At 35.5% G+C, this 18,610-nt stretch overlaps 1 protein-coding gene across 1 annotated transcript in view; it reads left to right on the top strand.

Annotated features, from left to right (window-relative positions):
* Positions 1–18,610, top strand: part of PTPN13 (protein tyrosine phosphatase non-receptor type 13) — a gene marked incomplete at both ends in the record, with an annotated part of 193,749 nt that overhangs the window by 44,671 nt on the left and 130,468 nt on the right. Inside the window, 3 exons of the mRNA XM_080697337.1 lie at positions 5,361–5,426; positions 8,184–8,369; positions 14,175–14,262. Of these exons, the coding sequence (XP_080553463.1) occupies positions 5,361–5,426; positions 8,184–8,369; positions 14,175–14,262 (340 nt within the window). The remainder of the gene's footprint in view (positions 1–5,360; positions 5,427–8,183; positions 8,370–14,174; positions 14,263–18,610) is intronic.

Genomic DNA, 18,610 nt, shown 5'->3' with positions numbered 1-18,610 from the left:
TTATAATGCACCAATAAAAATAAATAAAAATAAAAATGGAAGTCATGCAAATTGGATCAATTTTTCTAATTTATAAAAATCAATTTAAGAGGCAAAGAGTAGATTAAAATGCTTTAAAATTATAAAAACAGTACCTACTTTTATTTAGAGATATCTTACTAGTTTCTAAAGAGATTTGAGATAGTTTATAGTGTTAAAATATGAAGATGAGCCAGGCATGGTGTTGCACACCTGTAATCCGAGTAGCTGGGAGGCTGATACAGGAGGATCTAAGGTTTGAGGCCAGCCTCAACAACTTAATGAGGCCCTCTGCAATGTAATGAGATCCTGTTTCCAAATAAAAAAATTCAAAAATCGGTCTTGGAGTATAGCTCAGAGGTAGAATACACCTGGGTTCAATTCCCAAAACCACACACAAAAAATGAATAAATGAATGATTAAATGCATACATACATGTGAAAATTTGAAGCAGAATAAAGTAAAGGAAAGTAGAGAAAGGTTGGTGCAAAATAAATAAAAGCATGTTCTAAGAATTTAAGATTGATAGAAATGGGCTAAAAGTTTAGTTCTTGAATCTCTGAACAGGAGGAAAAAGGAAAAATGGTTACTTACCAGATTAGCAATCCTCACTTTTAGCTGCTAATTTTGTTTTTTATTTAAAAAAAAATTACAATCAGGAGACTTTCCCAAGATTCCTTCACCAGTTTAAGTATACCCATTTCCATGTCCTCTGCCTTCTTACTGTGGCTGACTGTACTTGCTCCTTCGCAGAGCCAGCGTCTCCATTTATGCATCAGCTTTGTCTCTTCCTGCCTGGCCAGCAATGTCACCCCAGCAATCTCCAGTCTCTCTTGCATCTCCAGTTTCCTCTGTTGGATTACTCCTATCAGCATAAAAATATGCTGTCCTCCAATATTTTAGAAGCAAACAAACCACCCCCCCCACACACATACACACGCATGCACTATTTCTTTGATTTGTAAAACGTCACACATTCATAGGAGAAACATGCTAATCATACCTCAAGAGAGAAAAAAGTACAGATCAATATTATTGATGAACGTAGATGCAAAAATTCTAAATTGGATGTGGTTCTTCACACTTGTAATCCCAGTATTTGGGAGACTGAGACAGGAAGATCTCGGTTTGCAGACAGCCTCAGCTACTTAGGCCTTCTGCAATTTAATGAGACTTTGCTTCAAAATAAAGAATAAAGCCGGGCATGATGGCGCACGCTTGTAATCCCAGCATCTGGGAGGCTGAGACAGGTGGGTTGCGGTTCCCAGACAGCCTTAGCTACTTAGTGAGGCCCTCTGCAACTTAATGAGACCCTGTTTCAAAATAAAGAATTAAAAATAAGGCAGGGGGTGTAGCTTGGAGGTCGAATGCTCCTGGGTTCCATCCCCAGACCCACCAAAAAAAAAAAAAAAAGGGCTGGGGTGTAGCTCAGAGGTAGAATGCCCCAGGTTCTATTGAAGGCTGCAAGAAAAAAAATCTAAATAAAATACTAGCCACATGCATTCAAAACCACATGAAGAAAATTGTACACTATAACCAAGTTAGTTTCATCCCATGAAAGCAAGGCTGGTTCAGCATGCATAAATCAATACATGTTATTCATCACGTAAATAGAAGTAAGGACAAAAATTGCATGATCATTTCAATAAATGCTGAAAAAGCATTTGACAAAATCCAACACCCACTATGTTAAAAACACTGAGGAAAATCGGAATAGAAGAAATGTTCCTTAACATCATTAAGGCAACATATAATAAACCCAAAGCCAATATCATATTGAATGGTGAAAATTTGTGGAAATTCCCTTTAAAATCAGGAAAAAGACAAGGATACTCATTTTCACCACTAGTTTTCAATATAGCCCTTGGGACTCTTGCCAGAGCAATAAGACAAGAGAAGGGTATCAAAGGAACTTAAATAGGAAAAGAATAATTAAAATAATCTTTATTTGCAAATGACATGATCTTAATATTTAGAAAACCTCAAAAACCCAACCAAAAGACTACCAGAGCTGACTTACAAATTCAGCAATATATCAGGATACAAAATCCACTTAAAAATATCACTTGCTTTTTTATATGCTAGCCATGAATTCGGAGAAAGAAATCCAGAAAAAATTCTATTCACAATAACCTCAAAATCAATAAAATAACTAGGAATAAACCTAATTAAGAAGGTAAAAGACCTCTACAATGAAAAGTATAAAGCACCAAAGAAAGAAATTGGAGATTATAGAAGATGGAATGATGTTCCTTGCTCTTGGGTAGGCAGAATAAACATTATTAAAATGACCAATCTACCAAAAGTTATGTACAAAATCAATGCAATCCCTATCTAAATACCAATGTTATTGTTCACAAACCTAGAAAAATTAGTCATAAATTTCATATGGAGGAAGAAAAGACCCAGAATAGTCAAAGTAATTCTCAGCAACAAGAACCATGTAAGAAGCATCACAATTCCTGACTTTATACTACAGAGCCATTGTAATAAAAACAGCATGGTATTGGCACAAAAATAGACACATAGACCAGTGGAGCAGAGTAGAAGATATAGAAACAAACCCACACACTTATAGACAATTGATTTTCTATGAAGTTGCCAGACAAATACATTGGAGAAAAGACAGCCGTGTCAACAAACAGTGTAGAGGGAAAACTGGTTATCCATGTGTAGAAAAAAATAGAACCAAATCCTTACCTCTCACCCTGCACAGGAAATAGGCACACAGAACAAAACAGGCATACAGAACAATGGAACAGAATATAAGAAACAAAACAAACCCACACACAATTAGTAAATTGATCTTTGACAAAAAGGCCAAATACATATGCTGGAGAAAAGACTGCCTTTTCAGCAAATGGTGCTGGAAGAATTGGCAATCCATTTGTAGAAAAATGGAACTAAATCCTTACCTTTCACCCTGTATTGGAATCAACTCAAGATGGATCAAAGACCTGGAAGTCAGATCACAGACTCTGAAGCCACTAAAGGAGGGCATAGGCCCAACACTCCAACGTATAGGCACAGGTAGAAACTTCCTCAACAAGACCCCCAAAGCTCAGGAAATTAAAACAAAAATTAATAAGTGGGATAGAGCCGGGTATTGTGGCACACACTTGTAATCCCAGCATTTGTAAGGCTGAGATATGAGGATTGCAGTTCAGGGACAGCCTCAGCTACTTAGTGAGGCCCTTTGTAATTCAATGAGGCCCTGTTTCAAAATAAAGAATAAAAAATAGGGCTGGAGCTGTAGCTCAGAGATAGAATGCCCCTGTGTTCCATTTCCAGTAACACACACACACACACACACACACACACACACACACACGGATGGAATTAAACAAAAAAGTTCTGCACATCAAAGGAAACCATCAAGAGCCTAAAGAGAAAGCCTATGGAATGGGTGAAAATCTTTGCCAGATAACACTCTGACAGAGGATAATATCTAAATACACAAAACACTGAAAGACTTTACCCTAAAAAAAATCCCAAATAACCCAGTCAAGAAATGGACAACTGAATTGAATAGACACTTCACAAAAGAAGAAATAAAAATGGCCAATAGATACAAGAAAAAATGTTCAACATCATTTGTAATCAAGGAGATTTAACTGAAACTACACTGAAATTCTATCTAAGCCCAATCAGAATGGCAATCATTAAGAAGTCAAAAAACAAATGTTGCCAAGGATGTGGGAAAATTGGAACTCTTCTACACTGTTAGTGGGTTTGTAAATTAGTGGAGAGAGATCAGTGTGGAGATTCCTCAGAAAACTGGGAATGGATCAATCATATGATCCGTACCACTCCTGAGTATCTTTCCAAAAAAGTTGAAATAGAGAACTACAATAATATATGCATACTCATGTTCATAGCAGCACAATTCACAATAGCTAAATTATGGATCCAACCTAAGTGTCCACCAACAAATGAATGGATTACAAAATTACGGGAAATACACACAATGGAATTCTACTCAGCAATAAAAAAGAACAAAGTTATGACATTTGCAAGAAAATGGAAGGACATAGAGAACATTATGTTAAGTGAGATTAGCCAGTCACAGAAAATGAAGGGGCGTATGTGTTAACTAATATACACAAACTAGGGAGTAATTAGGATACCAAAGGGAATCCAGATAATGGAGGAGAAACCTCAGTAGAGCTGGAGACAGTCTAAGGGAAGAGGAGAGGAAGAGTAAGGCTTATTGAAGGAATTACTACCATCAGCTATGTGTACATATGTGAAAATACCAATGCCAATCTCAGTACTCTGTATGGGGGAGGGTAGACATGGGGAGGCAGTGAGGGAGAAGGAGGCACCAAGTACATGTATGTCACTGTCAACACGATTTACATTAGGATATGAGATGATACTATACCAATAAAAACATAACAAATTTAGCAATAACATGTTAAAAAAAAGAAACATGCTAATTGAAACAGCAATTGGATTTTTTTCCTTCACTTTTCTGACTGGCAAAAATTCAAATCTTTGGGAAAGCTCTTATATGTTGCTGGTTGAAATGTAAAATGTAAAACTTTTTTGTAGGGGATTGTGACAATATGTATCAAAATTACAGGTGATTTGCTTTTTATCTATATTTTCAAAATCAGTTTAAAAGAAATACCTGAATATACAAAATGACATAAAACTGTAGAAACATTATAGCAAGTTTGGAAAAATTTAAATCATACATTAATAACAGATTGGTAAAATAAATAGTGCTGTAACACACAATGAAATTTTGTGCAGCAAGATATAGAAATGCTTCTGCTGTTAAAAATGCAAGATGCTATGTAGCTTTTAAAGTTTCTGATATTTTTTAAAGAAGTGGGAAATAAGAATATATTCCTATTCTCTTGAATTTGCATAAAGAAACCTTAAATGAAAGGTTTTAAAAAGCTAATAAAATAATAATAATTATTATTATTTATTATTATTATTATTTATTTTGGTGGTATTGGGAATGGAACCCTTCTACTTCCAGGCTACACTCCCAGACCTATTTTTATATTTTTTATTTGGAAACAAGGTCTCTTAAGCCAGCAAGACTGGCTTCAAACCTGCGTAATTCTCCTGTCATCGCTTCCCAAGCTGGGAAATTACAAGCGTGCGCCACCATGCCCGGCTAAAATTATTATTAATAGAGAATGTGTTAAAAATTGAAAAACTATTTTAATAATTTTTAGTCTTATTTTCTGCTTCAAGCTCCACATACTTTTATATAAAATATTGTTATTTTCTTGAATTTCATGTAGTACTATCTCTGGAATAAAAATATATAATAGTTATTAATCTTTTATTTTATCATAAATTTTTCAAAATTTTATTCCTAGATTCATATCTATTCCCTTGGAATGACATTGTATTGGGGAGCTGACCATGAAGTACCTCAGAGCCAAGTAAGTCAACTTTTTACATTTGTTACACTTTTTAAATTTATACAGTTTTATACTTTTCTAGAAGGTCTTTCATGTAGTTATGTGTTCTACAGCATGTCGTCAGGAACACCAACATTTCTGTACTGGATGTTTGTAAATAATGCTATACTTTCACAATGAACTAAGGATATAATCACTAGTGAAATTATTTTCAGGTATTCTTAGGATTGTAGCAGTCACCACCCAGACGAGAGCGAGCTGGTCTCTTAAAAAAATTATAGCAAAAAAAGTGGGAGTATATGTTATTTCTTCTAATTTAATGACTGATAAGCAGAAATGTGTCTTTGATGATTCATTCTTGTACTAAAACTAGTGCCGTTTAAGTAACTATCTCAGCATATTATGTGAAAGAGCTTCATTACTTTTTTCCCTTGGCACTTCAAAATTATACTTTACACCCCTGCAGTAGCAGACACAGACAAAAACATTTCCTCGGGGCTTAACTCTAATGGCCACAGGGCTACTTTTACTTCTTATTTTCTAAAATAATTATGATTCCTGAAGCCTCCATATAAACATAGTAGCAAGCAGGTAATTGTTTTTTTTTTTTGGGGGGGGGGTGGTACTGGGGATGGAACCCAGGGGCTCTCTACCTATGGGCTACACTCTCAGACCTATTTTACATTTTATTTGGAGACAGGGTCTCTTAAGCCAGCTGAGGCTGGCTTCGAACCTGCACGATCCTCCTGTCTCAGCCTCCCAAGCGCGGGGATTACAAGCGTGCACCACCACACCCAGCTCGCAAGCAGGTAATTGAAACTTTAGAAATATCTTTGTTTTATCAAAACAAAGATGTACCATTTAAAATCTAGCTTGGCTTTAGGCACTTGGAAGTCAAAAAATAAAATAATTCAGTTTATTTTTTTTTATTAAGTATCAGGAGTAACAAATATTTTAGACTTTTACTCTAAAATTCAAATATCCTTATAGTCCATGAAAGATGAATAATGTTCTTCAACTTGGTTTGACCTAATTTAACATCATGGGGGGAAAAACATATTTTCTTTCCTGTTTCAATTCTATAAAATAAGAAAAGTTAAATGATTATTGCAAATATAGGTGTTATCTATCAAGAAACCTAGCTTACATGTAAAATGTGCTCATAATCTATAATTAATACTTTAAACTCATCTGATAACTAGGAGTAGAGTCAATATTAATAATACATAAAAAGAGACTTCTGATAACTAGAAATAAGGTTAATATTAATAATGCATAAAATAGAGAAGAATATTAATGTATGCTTTATGAACAGAAATCACAATCATTTTGGAAATACTTCATATTAATTTAAAAGTATTAAGTATCTGTCTTGTATTAGACAGACACTATAGTAGATATTAGGTCCACAGTTACCCATGCCTGTGGAATGTGTTAGAAGGTACAGATACCCAGGTACAACATGACATAATGAATATTGTGTTAAGGAATGTGGAAGGTGTTGTGAAAAACAGAGTTGGGCTTCTGGTTAGACTTGTAGGGTTAGCAAGTTTCTGAAAGGACACTGCATCTAAGACTTTTTATTTACTGGATCTGGATTATAGTGGTGGTGTGTGTGTGTGTGTGTGTGTGTGTGTGTGTGTGTGTGTGTGTCTAGAGATTGAACCCAGGTTCTTACATATGCTAAAAAATGCACTTAGGGACTAAGCTGCATCTGCAGCCCGATAGTGGCCTTTTACTATGCTTTTATTTTAGTTTTGCAGGGAAGGGAGATACTGAAGATTGAATCCAGGGATTTCCTCTGAGTTATACCTCCAGCCCTTTTTATTTTTTATTTGAAACAATCTCACTAAGTTGCTGAGGGTCTCATTAAGCTGCTGAGGATGGCCTCAAACCTGAAATCCTCCTGTCTCACCTTCCCGAGTACTAAGATTGCAGGCATGTGCCAGTGAACCCAGCATCGCTGTGGTTTTTATTTGCATGTCTTACTGAGTAATGATGTTGACCTCGCTTTCATATGCCTTATTAGTCATTTGAATATAATATTCCTCAAGTTATGTTAACTAGTAAAAACAATCTCACATTGTGTGTTCTTTGTTCCATCAGCTAATAAGAACTTACTTTTTAAATGATCTTGAAATCATTGTAGTATCTGAAGTCTTCTTCCTTATTGTGGAAATAGCAAAGTATTATCAGGGAATATATTACACTGTTGAATATTAGGAAATAGTTTGTTCCCCTCAAATGTTGTACATATAAGAACTGTTTTTCAAAATATTTAAATAGAGCCAGGCATGGTGACGCACGCTTTTAATCCCAGCGCTTGGGAATCTGAGATAGGAGGCTTACACAGGTTCAAAGCCAGCCTCAGCTACTTAGTGAGGCTCTCAGCAACTTAGTGAGACCCTGTTTCCAAATAAAGTATAAAATATGTCTGGGAGTATAGCCCGGAGGTAGAAAAGCTCCTGGGTCCCACCCCAGTACCACACACACAAAAAAATTTAAAGAACCTAAGAATTCTGGTTCTTTATAAAAAATTAAAAACAAATACATTTTCTGTAATACTTTCTATCTGGGAAGATGTAAGTTAGCCATATTCTGTTAATTTACAGACCAGAAAAAATATAAAATAAAGTGAGATAAATATGTTAATAAAGAATTTATTTCTTTCAAGTATTTGAAGTGCGTTTGTTTTGGTTCCTGAGATTCCTAGACTGGCTTTTCTCATATTAGAACACTAACCCATGAGTATTGACATGGCTTTTTCTTCATTTACAGCCTATCAAGCTTGGAGATCATCTCAACAGCATATTGCTCGGCATGTGTGAGGATGTGATCTACGCTCGGGTTTCAGTTCGGACTGTCCTGGATGCTTGCAGCGCCCATATTAGGAATAGCAATTGTGCACCTTCATTTTCCTATGTGAAACAGTTGGTAAAACTGGTTCTGGGAAATCTTTCTGGGGTAAGTTATAGTCATATTTTAAAATTTGGCAGCATATTACAGAGTTTTCTTTGAAAATACTATCTACATTTTTCTCAGTGAAGATTAGGAATAGAAAATTTGTTCTAATGCTAATAATTTACTTTTAGCAATACTCACAATTTAGAAGCCTATTGCAGTTACTTACTATTCCTGCATCTTATGAGCATTGTTTTTTTAGAAATTTATTCCAGAAAATATCATAGAATCATAGCATATTCAAGCAAGAATGTCACCTTTTGCCTCCTTTCTTAAATATTTTCCCATACAGCTCTTAATATGGGTTCTACCATTGTAAACACCTAGAGAAGAATGTATTAATATACAAAATAAGTTTTAGGAATATTTAAATGCACTTTTCATTTCTTTTTTTTTACTTTTATTTATAAGTGGAACATATTGAAAATGGTATACATTTACACTGTGCTTGGTGCCCTTCCCCACCCTCATTCCTCTTTCCCCCTCCCAACAATGAGTGTCCAGATTAACCATGCTGTATTCATACTTTTACACATATTCGGATGTAGCTCCTCCATTAATCTACCTCAGCCTTCTTCCTCTCCTATCCTTCCATTCTAGCTTTGCTGAGATTTCCCCTCCATTATCTGGAGTCCCTTTGGTATCCCCAGTGCTCCCTAGTTTGGGCATATTAGAGAAGATATGTATTCCTTCTCTTTCTGTGCTTTCTGATCTTATTTAACATAATGTTCTCTAGATCTTTCCATCTTTTTGCAAATGCTATGATTTTGTTCTTCTTTATAGCCGAATAGAATTCCATTGTGTGTATTTCTTATAATTTTGCAATCTATTCATCTGTTGATGGAGACCTGGGTTGGTTCCATATTTTGGCTATTATGAATTGTGCTGCTGTGAATGTAGGCATGCATATGTTACTGTAGTTCTCTGATTTCAACCCCTTTGGGAAAATACCCAGGAGTGGTAGATCTGGATCATATGGTGGATCTATTCCCAATTTTCTAAGAAATCTCCACACTGATCTCCATAGCAGCTGAACTAATTTGCACTCCCACCAACAGTGTAAAAGAGTTCCCATTCCCCACATCCTCGCCAGCATTTGTTGTTAATTTAATTTCTTTATTATTGCCACTCTGATTGGGGTTAGATGGAATCTCCGCGTAGTTTTGATTTGCATGTCCCTGATGGAGATGCAAAGTTTGGCCACTCATTTGTCTGGGTCTCTTGGGTCTTCCCCAGCCTTTCCCATCTTCTCTGAACACTGCTTTCTGTGTGTGGGAAAATTCACACTTGTGTTGCTACCACACAGCCCTAAGACTTGGACATTGCCTCTTGTCTTGGATATGAAGAATTGTAAGAATAACAAACTCTACTAGTACCAATTCTGTACTGTACATCTTAACCTATATTCTTTCCCATTTGCTCTAACTTGGATATGCCTTGGTTTTTTATCTCTGATCTGGATCTGAATTTTATCTGCCCCTTATTTAAGGTCTCTTCAGCTTTGAGTGGGTTTCAGATTTGCTGCTGTCACACAGTGTTCTTCCTGACTTCCACTTAAGTCTTTATCCCTAGAGCTTCAATTCCCTTGTGTTAACCAGAATACTATATGGCTGCCAGGAATACATCCAAATTCCACACACTTCGCTGCTAGATGGGAAACAGGTTCAGAGATCTTCTAGATATATGTTTTGTAAACTGTCACCCATTAGATCTTTGTGGCTCTGTAATGGAGGGGAATGTAGCTAGTAAAGGCTGAGTGGGGTTCTTGGTTCCCTTCTCCCTCTTTAGTGTAGCTCCTGTTTTACTTGTTTTATTTTCACATGTCCCTTTTTTTTGTTTTTGAACAAAGGTATAGCTACTAAAACTATATGAAAGTCCTCTGTTGAGACCATAGTTTTTCACATTGTTACACATATTTTTGTAAAAAATTCCTCTATGATAAACATGAGAAAAAATGTAAAGGAAATTAAAGATATTTTCACTGCAAAATGTCTCAGAGCCTATAATACACTAGACTGTGTTATTAACCTTCAAGAGGGATAAGCATATAGGTGAAATATTTCCCAAATTTATTCAATTCTAGAGATCTTTTTATCATATATTCTCTGATAACACTAATATTCTATAAAATTTTTTCCCTTTATAGAGGAAACCAAGATCCAAATATCTTTAGGCTTTAAGTTTCCTCTTAGTCCAGGGATATTTCTATTATACCACCTTCTATAAGACAATCTTATTTCCATAGTAAAATTGCTAGAAATATCTTTTCTTCAGTGTTCCCATGAAGAAACATTCCTCCATAGAAATTCTATCACCTTATCCAATAATTGCCTATATTACATAAAAGATTTCCATCTCTTTAAGGTTTAGCTTTAGTTCAACTTATTATGATATTTGTTGCTCTCTGTGTATAAAATCTGTGCTAGAGACTATAGAAGATATTTATTTAAATGAAATAGTTGATCTGGGAGCTCTTGTCCAAAGTGCTGTACCCATTTATTTAATTAAAAAGTGCAAATAAGGCTATGAAAAATAATGCAGCAAAATTTTTTAAATCTATGAGATTTGAAAGGAAAGAATACAAGTGATTAACTGCATTAAAAATGTGCAGTTTGTCGGGCGTGGTGGCACACACTTGTGATCCCCGCACTTGGGGGAGGTGGAGACAGGAGGATCGCGCAGGTTTGAAGCCCACCATGCTGGCTTAAGAGACCTTGTTTCTAAATAAAAATATAAAAAAATAGGTGTCTGGGAGTGTAGCCCGGAGGTAGAAGGGTTTTCAGGAACCCCAGTACCACACCAAAAAAAAAAAAAAAAAAAAAAAAAAAAAATGTGCTATTTGAGGTAGACCTGAAAATCTCTAGGCTAGCTTTAAAGAGTAATCTCAGCAGAGGGAAGCAAACCTGGATAAATGCTGTGAGATGGGAAGGAGCAGGGTATTTAGGGGACAGGATAAGTCTGGTATGAGGTGTACTGGGTTGCTTAGTGGTGGGAGAGAAGAACAGAAGGAATCAGCATGTAGAGAGCCCACCTTTTCAAAGGCAGCTTTTTCTACGTATGATGGCTAAGAATGCCCCACTCCCTTCCACTGCTTTCCTAGTCTCTTGGACAGAAATAACTCCAACAGCTGTGCTTAGCTTGTGCCAGGTATTTGTGCTATGTGATTTATGCAAATTATCACATTTATTTATCATAACAAACCCACCCTAAAAAGAGATACTTTTATCTTCATTTTAGTGGTGATAACACTAAGGGTCAGAAGGATTAAATAACTTGTCTGTGGCCACACATATGGTAAATAACAGAGATATAATTGGAAACTGGGTCTCTCTGACCCCAAAGCCTATTCTTTAGCTTTTATCTCCTTCGGAAGCTGTTTCTATGTACAGTAACTTACAGAACAAGTTGTGAAATTCATTCCAAGTGATCATAATTCTGATTTAAGATTAATATAGCAGCTAGGCATGGTGGTGCATGCTTATAATCCCAGTACTTGGGAGGCTGAAACAGGAAGATTACAGGTTCCACACTTTAGTGAGTCCTTATTTCAAAACAAATAATAAAACAGGGCTGGGGTCTAGTTCAGAGTTAGAACTCCTCAGGATTCAATACAGTCAAATACCAAAAAAAAAAAAAAAAAAAAGAAAGAAAAGAAAAAGAGAGAAAGAAAGGATTAGTATAGCATAGGGTTAGTTTATGAATAATTAGCATAATAAGTCAGCAGGCCACCTTACTTGTCCTGGCTCTTCCAATGTTTACAATAATTTTACCTCAATTTGTTTTATATGTTAATAAGATTAGTACATACCATCAACTCATTACTGAACAGATGTGAAGATAATTACTTCAGTATTGATGAACTGCTTTAAAGTCCTTAGAAGTTTCTTTGCGGTTTCCCAATTTATCTGTAATATGGGGATAATAATATTCATCATACGAATCTGTATTGAGGATTAAATAAAGTTTATGAAGCACTTAAGTCAGTGTCTGGTATTTAGTAACTGTTCATTTAACAAAAGCTATCATCAAGAGCCGGGCGTGGTGGCGCACGCTGGTAATCCCAGTGCTTGGGAGGCTGACACCGGAGGATAGCCAGCCTCAGGTACTTAGTGAGGCTCTCAGCAACTTAGTGAGAATGAGTTTCCAAATAAAGTAAAAAATAGGTCTGGGAGTTTAGCCAGGAGGTAGAAAGCTCCTGGGTTCCACCCCCAGTACCACACACACACACAAAAATAATGCCATCAATATCTGCACAAATAACTAAATCTGTAGGATGTTCACTATCTTTTTTTTGTCACTGGAAGCGCAGTATAATCTGTGCTAATATTTATGCAGTTTAAAGGACAGCATTACTTCAGAAATATTTCCTTTTAAGTCTTCTTCTACATAGAAAATATAAGATAGCCTTGAATATACTACCTAAGACAAGTTGTAATCCATTTTTATTATTTATTTATTTTTTGGTTGTGCTGGAGTTCCTAGAAACCCTTCTACCTCTGGGCTACACTCCCAGACCTATTTTATACATATATTTTTATTTGGAAGCAGGATCTCCTAAGCCAGCGAGGACCTGCGCGATCCTCCTGTCTCCGCCTCCCAAGCGTGGGGATTACAAGCATGCGCTACCATGTCCGGCTGTAATCCATATTTTAAAAAATTGCAACAGGGAAGAATATTAAAATGTATGTGTGCAAATAAACAAGCCTGTATATACAATGCTAGATTTAAGTAAATTCTCTTCACCTCTCTCCCTCTCTCTCCCTCTCCCTCTCCCTCCTTCTCTCTCTCTCTCTCTCTCTCTCTCTCTCTCTCTCTCTCTCTCTCTCTCTCTCTCTCTCTGTCTTTCTCTCTCTCCTTTATCTTCATGTTTTTCTCCTATTTGGTTGTCTGAATAAATTGATGTTTTAACTTTTCACTCCATATAATGTGGAATTTGACCCAATATTATGAGCTTTAAATAAATATTCTTGGTTAAAATTATTGGCATTTAGGACTTGTAGAGCATTTTGTTATAAAAGAAACTCAAGGGAGCAATTTATATAAATTTGTCACTTGCCCATGTGTCCATTGAGTTTAAAGACTTAGAATTTCTCAAATTAATTTTTGGCAGGCAAGATCTAAAAAACTATATCTAAAAATAATTTGAATGAGTGGCTTTGATGCATAGTTATAATCAGAAGAAAGTTTTATTATACTAGAATTAATGTGGTTTTAAATTTTTTATTTTTTATTTTTTTTTTTTGTGGTACTGAGGGTGGAACCCAGGGGCCCTCTACCTCCAGGCCACACTCCCAGACCTATATTCTATTTTATTTGGAAACAGGGTCTCACTAAGTTGCTGAGAGCCTCACTAAGTAGCTGAGGCTGGCTTCGAACCTGCGTGATCCTCCTGTCTCAGCCTCCCAAGCACGGGGATTACAAGTGTGTGCCACCACGCCCGGCTTAAAATTTTTTACTCTAACTCAAGTGATAAATTAGTTATCATTTGGGCAAAAGTGAACAATTCAGATTCATTATTTCCAAATGAAACCCATTGTAAATACGACTTTAATCTGGCTATATTCCCACTTAGCAGATTACACTTTGGTAATTGTTTCTTACCTTTTAATTTCCTGAAGATGAAATGGCCAGTGTTGAACTATATAAATCTTATCCAAGGAATACAAATTTACAATAAGGAATGAAGTCTCTTTACTGAATACTGTATCCTCTATAAATTGTCTAGTTAGTCTTATTCTGGAGACAATTGCCATGAAAGCAAAAGGGAGATGCTTTTGTCACACTTGATTTCTGATTACTTGCATGCAGACGGATCAGCTGTCTTGCAACAACGAGCAAAAGCCCGACCGAAGCCAGGCTATTCGAGACCGACTGAGAGGAAAAGGATTACCAACAGGTAAGGGCAAATTAGTAGAAAATCCTAAACTTTAACCTTATTCTATTGTTTCTTTTATGAAATTATACTTAACTGACTTGAATCTAATAATTGTGACTGATTAGTTAGAATATAAGGATGGAGAGTGGAGCCAGGAAACTAATTAGAAGGAAACACTAACTACATTGATAACTAAATCAAAAAAGCAATACTGAAAACATTAATACAGTCAGCACTACCGCAATAAATTGTTTTTTTAATATTGTTTTTGTCAGCAATATTATAATTTTTATCTTTTTTTTTTTTTTCTTTGCAGTACTAGGGATTGAAATCAGGGACATTCTACCTCCGAGTTACACACCAAACATTATTATTTTTTTTTTTTAAATTTGGAAACAGGATCTCACTAAGTAGCTGAGGCTGGCTGCAAACCTGTGATCCTCCTATCTCAGCCTCCCAAGTACTGGGATTACAAGTGTGTGCCACCACGTCCCGCTATCCTATTTTATATTAAACACACTTTAAAATATGATAAAATGAACACATAGATAATCACAGAAACGACAATTTTAGAAAGCAACATTGTTATTACTACAATGATATTTTCTTTCTTTTTTTTATGCTAGTCATAATTCACTAAATTGAGCCAGGTATGGTGGCACATGCTTGTAATCCCAGCATTTGGGAGGCTGAGTCAGGAGGATTGAGGTTTGCGGCCAGCCTTAGCTACTTAGTGAGACTCTTGGAATTCAGTGAGATCCCGTTTCAAAATAAAGAATAAAAAATAGGACTGGGAGTGTCACTCAGAGATAGAAATCCCCTGGGTTCCATCCTCAGTACCGCAACAACAAAAACAAAAAACAATTCACTAAATTGATAAGCTAGTTTCATGATTTGTTGTTATTGAATACTGCCATAGGTTATATGATGCTTAGTAAATAAAAACAAATGATGAATACTAGGCCTTTTTTTTTCTGTTTTTGTTTCTCATTTTGGTACTGAGGAATAACCAAGGGGAACTCTACCTCTGAACTATACCCATAACTCTTTTTATTTTATTTTATTTATGTATTTATTTATTTTGTAGTACTGGGGATGGAACCCAGGGGCATTCTAGAATACCTTTGAGCTATACCCCCAACCCTAAAGTTTTATTCTTTATTTTGAAACAGGCTCTTACTGAGTTGCAAAGAGCCTCACTAAGCAGCTGAGACTGTCCTCAAACCTCATTCCTTCTATCTCAACATCTCAAATGCTAGGATTACAAGCATGCACCACCACACCTGGCTTATTATTTTTTGTTTTGAAACAGAGTCTTGCTAGGTTGCTGAGGCTGGCCTTGAACCTTCAATCTTTCTGTCTCATCTTCACAAGTACTGGGTTTATAGGCAAGCATCACCATGCCTGGCTATAGTTTTTTATTTGCCAATTGCATTATTTAATTATGGATCCTATAATAATAATTATATTTCTAAATATTTTAAAATATTTTATTTATTATAAATATAATTACTATAAATTTTTATTTTAAATTTTTATATTAAAAGAAATATACAGAAATTCTAAACACTTGAAATAAAAGTAGAAGAAATAAATTTTTATATGATAATTCATTTTTTAGTGTTAAGTTTCAGGATTAATTTATAAAATAAACTTGATTTTTGTTAATTATCTTTAGTTTTTTTACTTTTCATCAAGCAATATTGAAAATCATGATAATCTAAACATTAACAAATATTTTGTGTGTAAAATATTTTATTCTTAGATTTTGGGCAAGGTAGATGTAAATGTAAAGAGAACTTAAGTATATTCTAGTAAAAGATAGTCTATTTAGCTGGGCATTGTGGCACACGCTTGTAATCCCAGTACTTGGAGCCCGAGATAGGAGGATCACAGGTTCATAGCCAGCCTCAGCTACTTAGTGAAGACCTCTGTAACATAGTGAGACCCTGTTTCAAAATAAAGAATAAAAAATAGGGCTGAGGGTATAGCTGGGAGGTAGAATACCCCTGAGTTCAATGCCTCATACTGAAAAAAAACAAACCTTACTCTATTTGATATAATAGAATAATAAAACATTTTTAAAAATTAGCAAAGCTAATTTTTAGTTTAATCAGCAAATCATCACATACACCTATTTTATTTAAAAAGCAACAAGAAACTCTCTTTGTGAAAATTAGATATTGATACTTGGTTACTGATCCAAATGTTTTGCAGAGTTTAAAAGGAAAGAATATGCCGGGCGTGGTGGCGCACGCTTGTAATCTCCGCGCTTGGAAGGCAGAGACAGGAGGATCGCGCAGGTTTGAAGCCAGCCGCGCGCGCTGGCTTAGGAGACCCTGTTTCCAAATAAAAATGTAAAAATAGGTCTGGGAGTGTAGCCAGGAGGTAGAAGGGCTTCCAGGAACCCCAGTACCACCAAAAAAAAAAAAAGGAAAGAATATGCCCAGAGCAATTGTACTGCCCACCTTCAGAAGTCAGAGAAAGGCAGTAGCATTGTTTCTAGTGAAGTGATTCTGTAATGGTGCAGTTAGTTGTTTGTTTGGGCACTTCATTTCACTTATTGTGAATAAGATCATATTTCTGAAAAGGTGTCTTAGTCTTCACATCAAGATAATACTTTTTTTTTGTGGTACTGGGGGTGGAACCCAGGGGCTTTTCTACCTCCGGGCTATACTCCCAGACCTATTTATACTTTATTTGGAAATAGAGTCTCACTAAGTTGCTAAGAGCCTCACTAAGTAGCTGTGGCTGGCTTCGAACCTGTGATCCTCCTGTCTCAGCTTCCAAAGTTCTGGGATTACAAACATAAATTACAAACGTAAACACCACCACACTTGGCCTCAAGATAATACATTTATTTCTGGTTAAATTAAGTTATTTTGTTTGTTTGTTTGTTTGTTTGTTTTGCTGGGCGTGGTGTGCATGCTTATAATCCCAGCATTCGGGAGGCTGAGACCAGAGGATCGTGTTTCACGGACAGCCTCATCTACTTAGGCCCTTTGCAACTCAGTGAGACCTGGTTTCAAAATAAAGAATAAAAAAAAAGGCAGGTGGTGTAGTGACACCCCTAGCCCTTTTTAAAAACATTTTATTTTGAGACAGGATCTCACTAAGTTGCCTAGGCTGTCCTCAAGCTTACAATCTTACAATTCTTCGTCTCAGCCTCCCTAGTACCTAGGATTATAGGATTACCTAGTACCTAGGCTTGTGTAATTGTGACCAGCTATGGTTCAGAATTTTAATTTCATAAACATCAATTGTTATGTAATATTTTAGAGGTAGTAATTAGTTTGAATTGAATATATACCTACTCTATAACATAACTTAAATAATTTACCTATACATATTTTTTAAATAAAAGATATTTATAGAAGTTAAGCTTTCTGGACATGTAGATTCTAGGGATAGAACAAATGTGGTATATTAAATAGATTAATTTTTGTAGGTGTTTAATGAATATTAATTGAATTAATATGAAGAAAGATTTTATGAAACAGTAGATAATAAAATATATTGTTTGCAATATAATTAGTAGTTTAATAAAAATATATAACTATGATTGATTTATTTAACCTGTTTTAGATTATATGCAAGTAAAAAGAAAAACTAGCTAACCATCTTGTCTTATATTTTTAAACTAGTTTTGTATTTTAACAATAAAACATCAAAAGTTTCAAACCAAATTTCAGTGCATTTTATTTCTGACTTCATTTTTATCCTAAGAAACATTCAGTATTTCTAATAGCTCTTTCAGATTTTATGATCAGTAGACCCAATTTGTGATCAATAGGTCAATTTAAATGCAGATGATGTAGTGGGTTACCTTAATGATTTTATAAATTAATAGACAGATGCTTAATTGGCTGATTTTATTCTCTAATAGTCATATCAGGCAATAACATCTTTTTTGTTTTGTTTTTGAAAATGGGATCTAACCAAGGAGCATTCTGCTCCTGAAGTACATCTCAGCCCTTTGAGCCCTTTTTTCTTCTTCTTTTAAAAGAGGGTCTCCCTGAGCTTCCCAGGCTTGCCTTGTACTTGTAGTCCTCCTGTCTCAGCCTTTTGAGTTGCTGGAATTACAAGTGTGCACCACTGTGCCCAGCAAAAGAGTAAAATCTCCCCTGTATCTAAACTCAAGAGAATTTGTAAGAGTTACAAGTAGTCACTCAGGATAATTTTTGTAAATGTTTACATTATTGGTTGGAACTAGAGGTCTTTAATACTTAAATATTAGGCTTGTTTGGATCAAATGTAATGGAAGAAGATTCTTCAGACCTTCTTAGGCATTGCTTTCCACAGTAGTTTTGTTGCCACAGATGGTCTTTTAATTTACCTTTCACAAATTTATAAAACCTTGTTTCAAGAA

Source organism: Muscardinus avellanarius (assembly GCF_963383645.1).
Source record: "Muscardinus avellanarius genome assembly, chromosome: 6".
Lineage (NCBI taxonomy): Eukaryota > Metazoa > Chordata > Mammalia > Rodentia > Gliridae > Muscardinus > Muscardinus avellanarius.
Note: the sequence above shows the minus strand (reverse complement) of the source record. Positions and strands in the feature narration are given on the sequence as shown.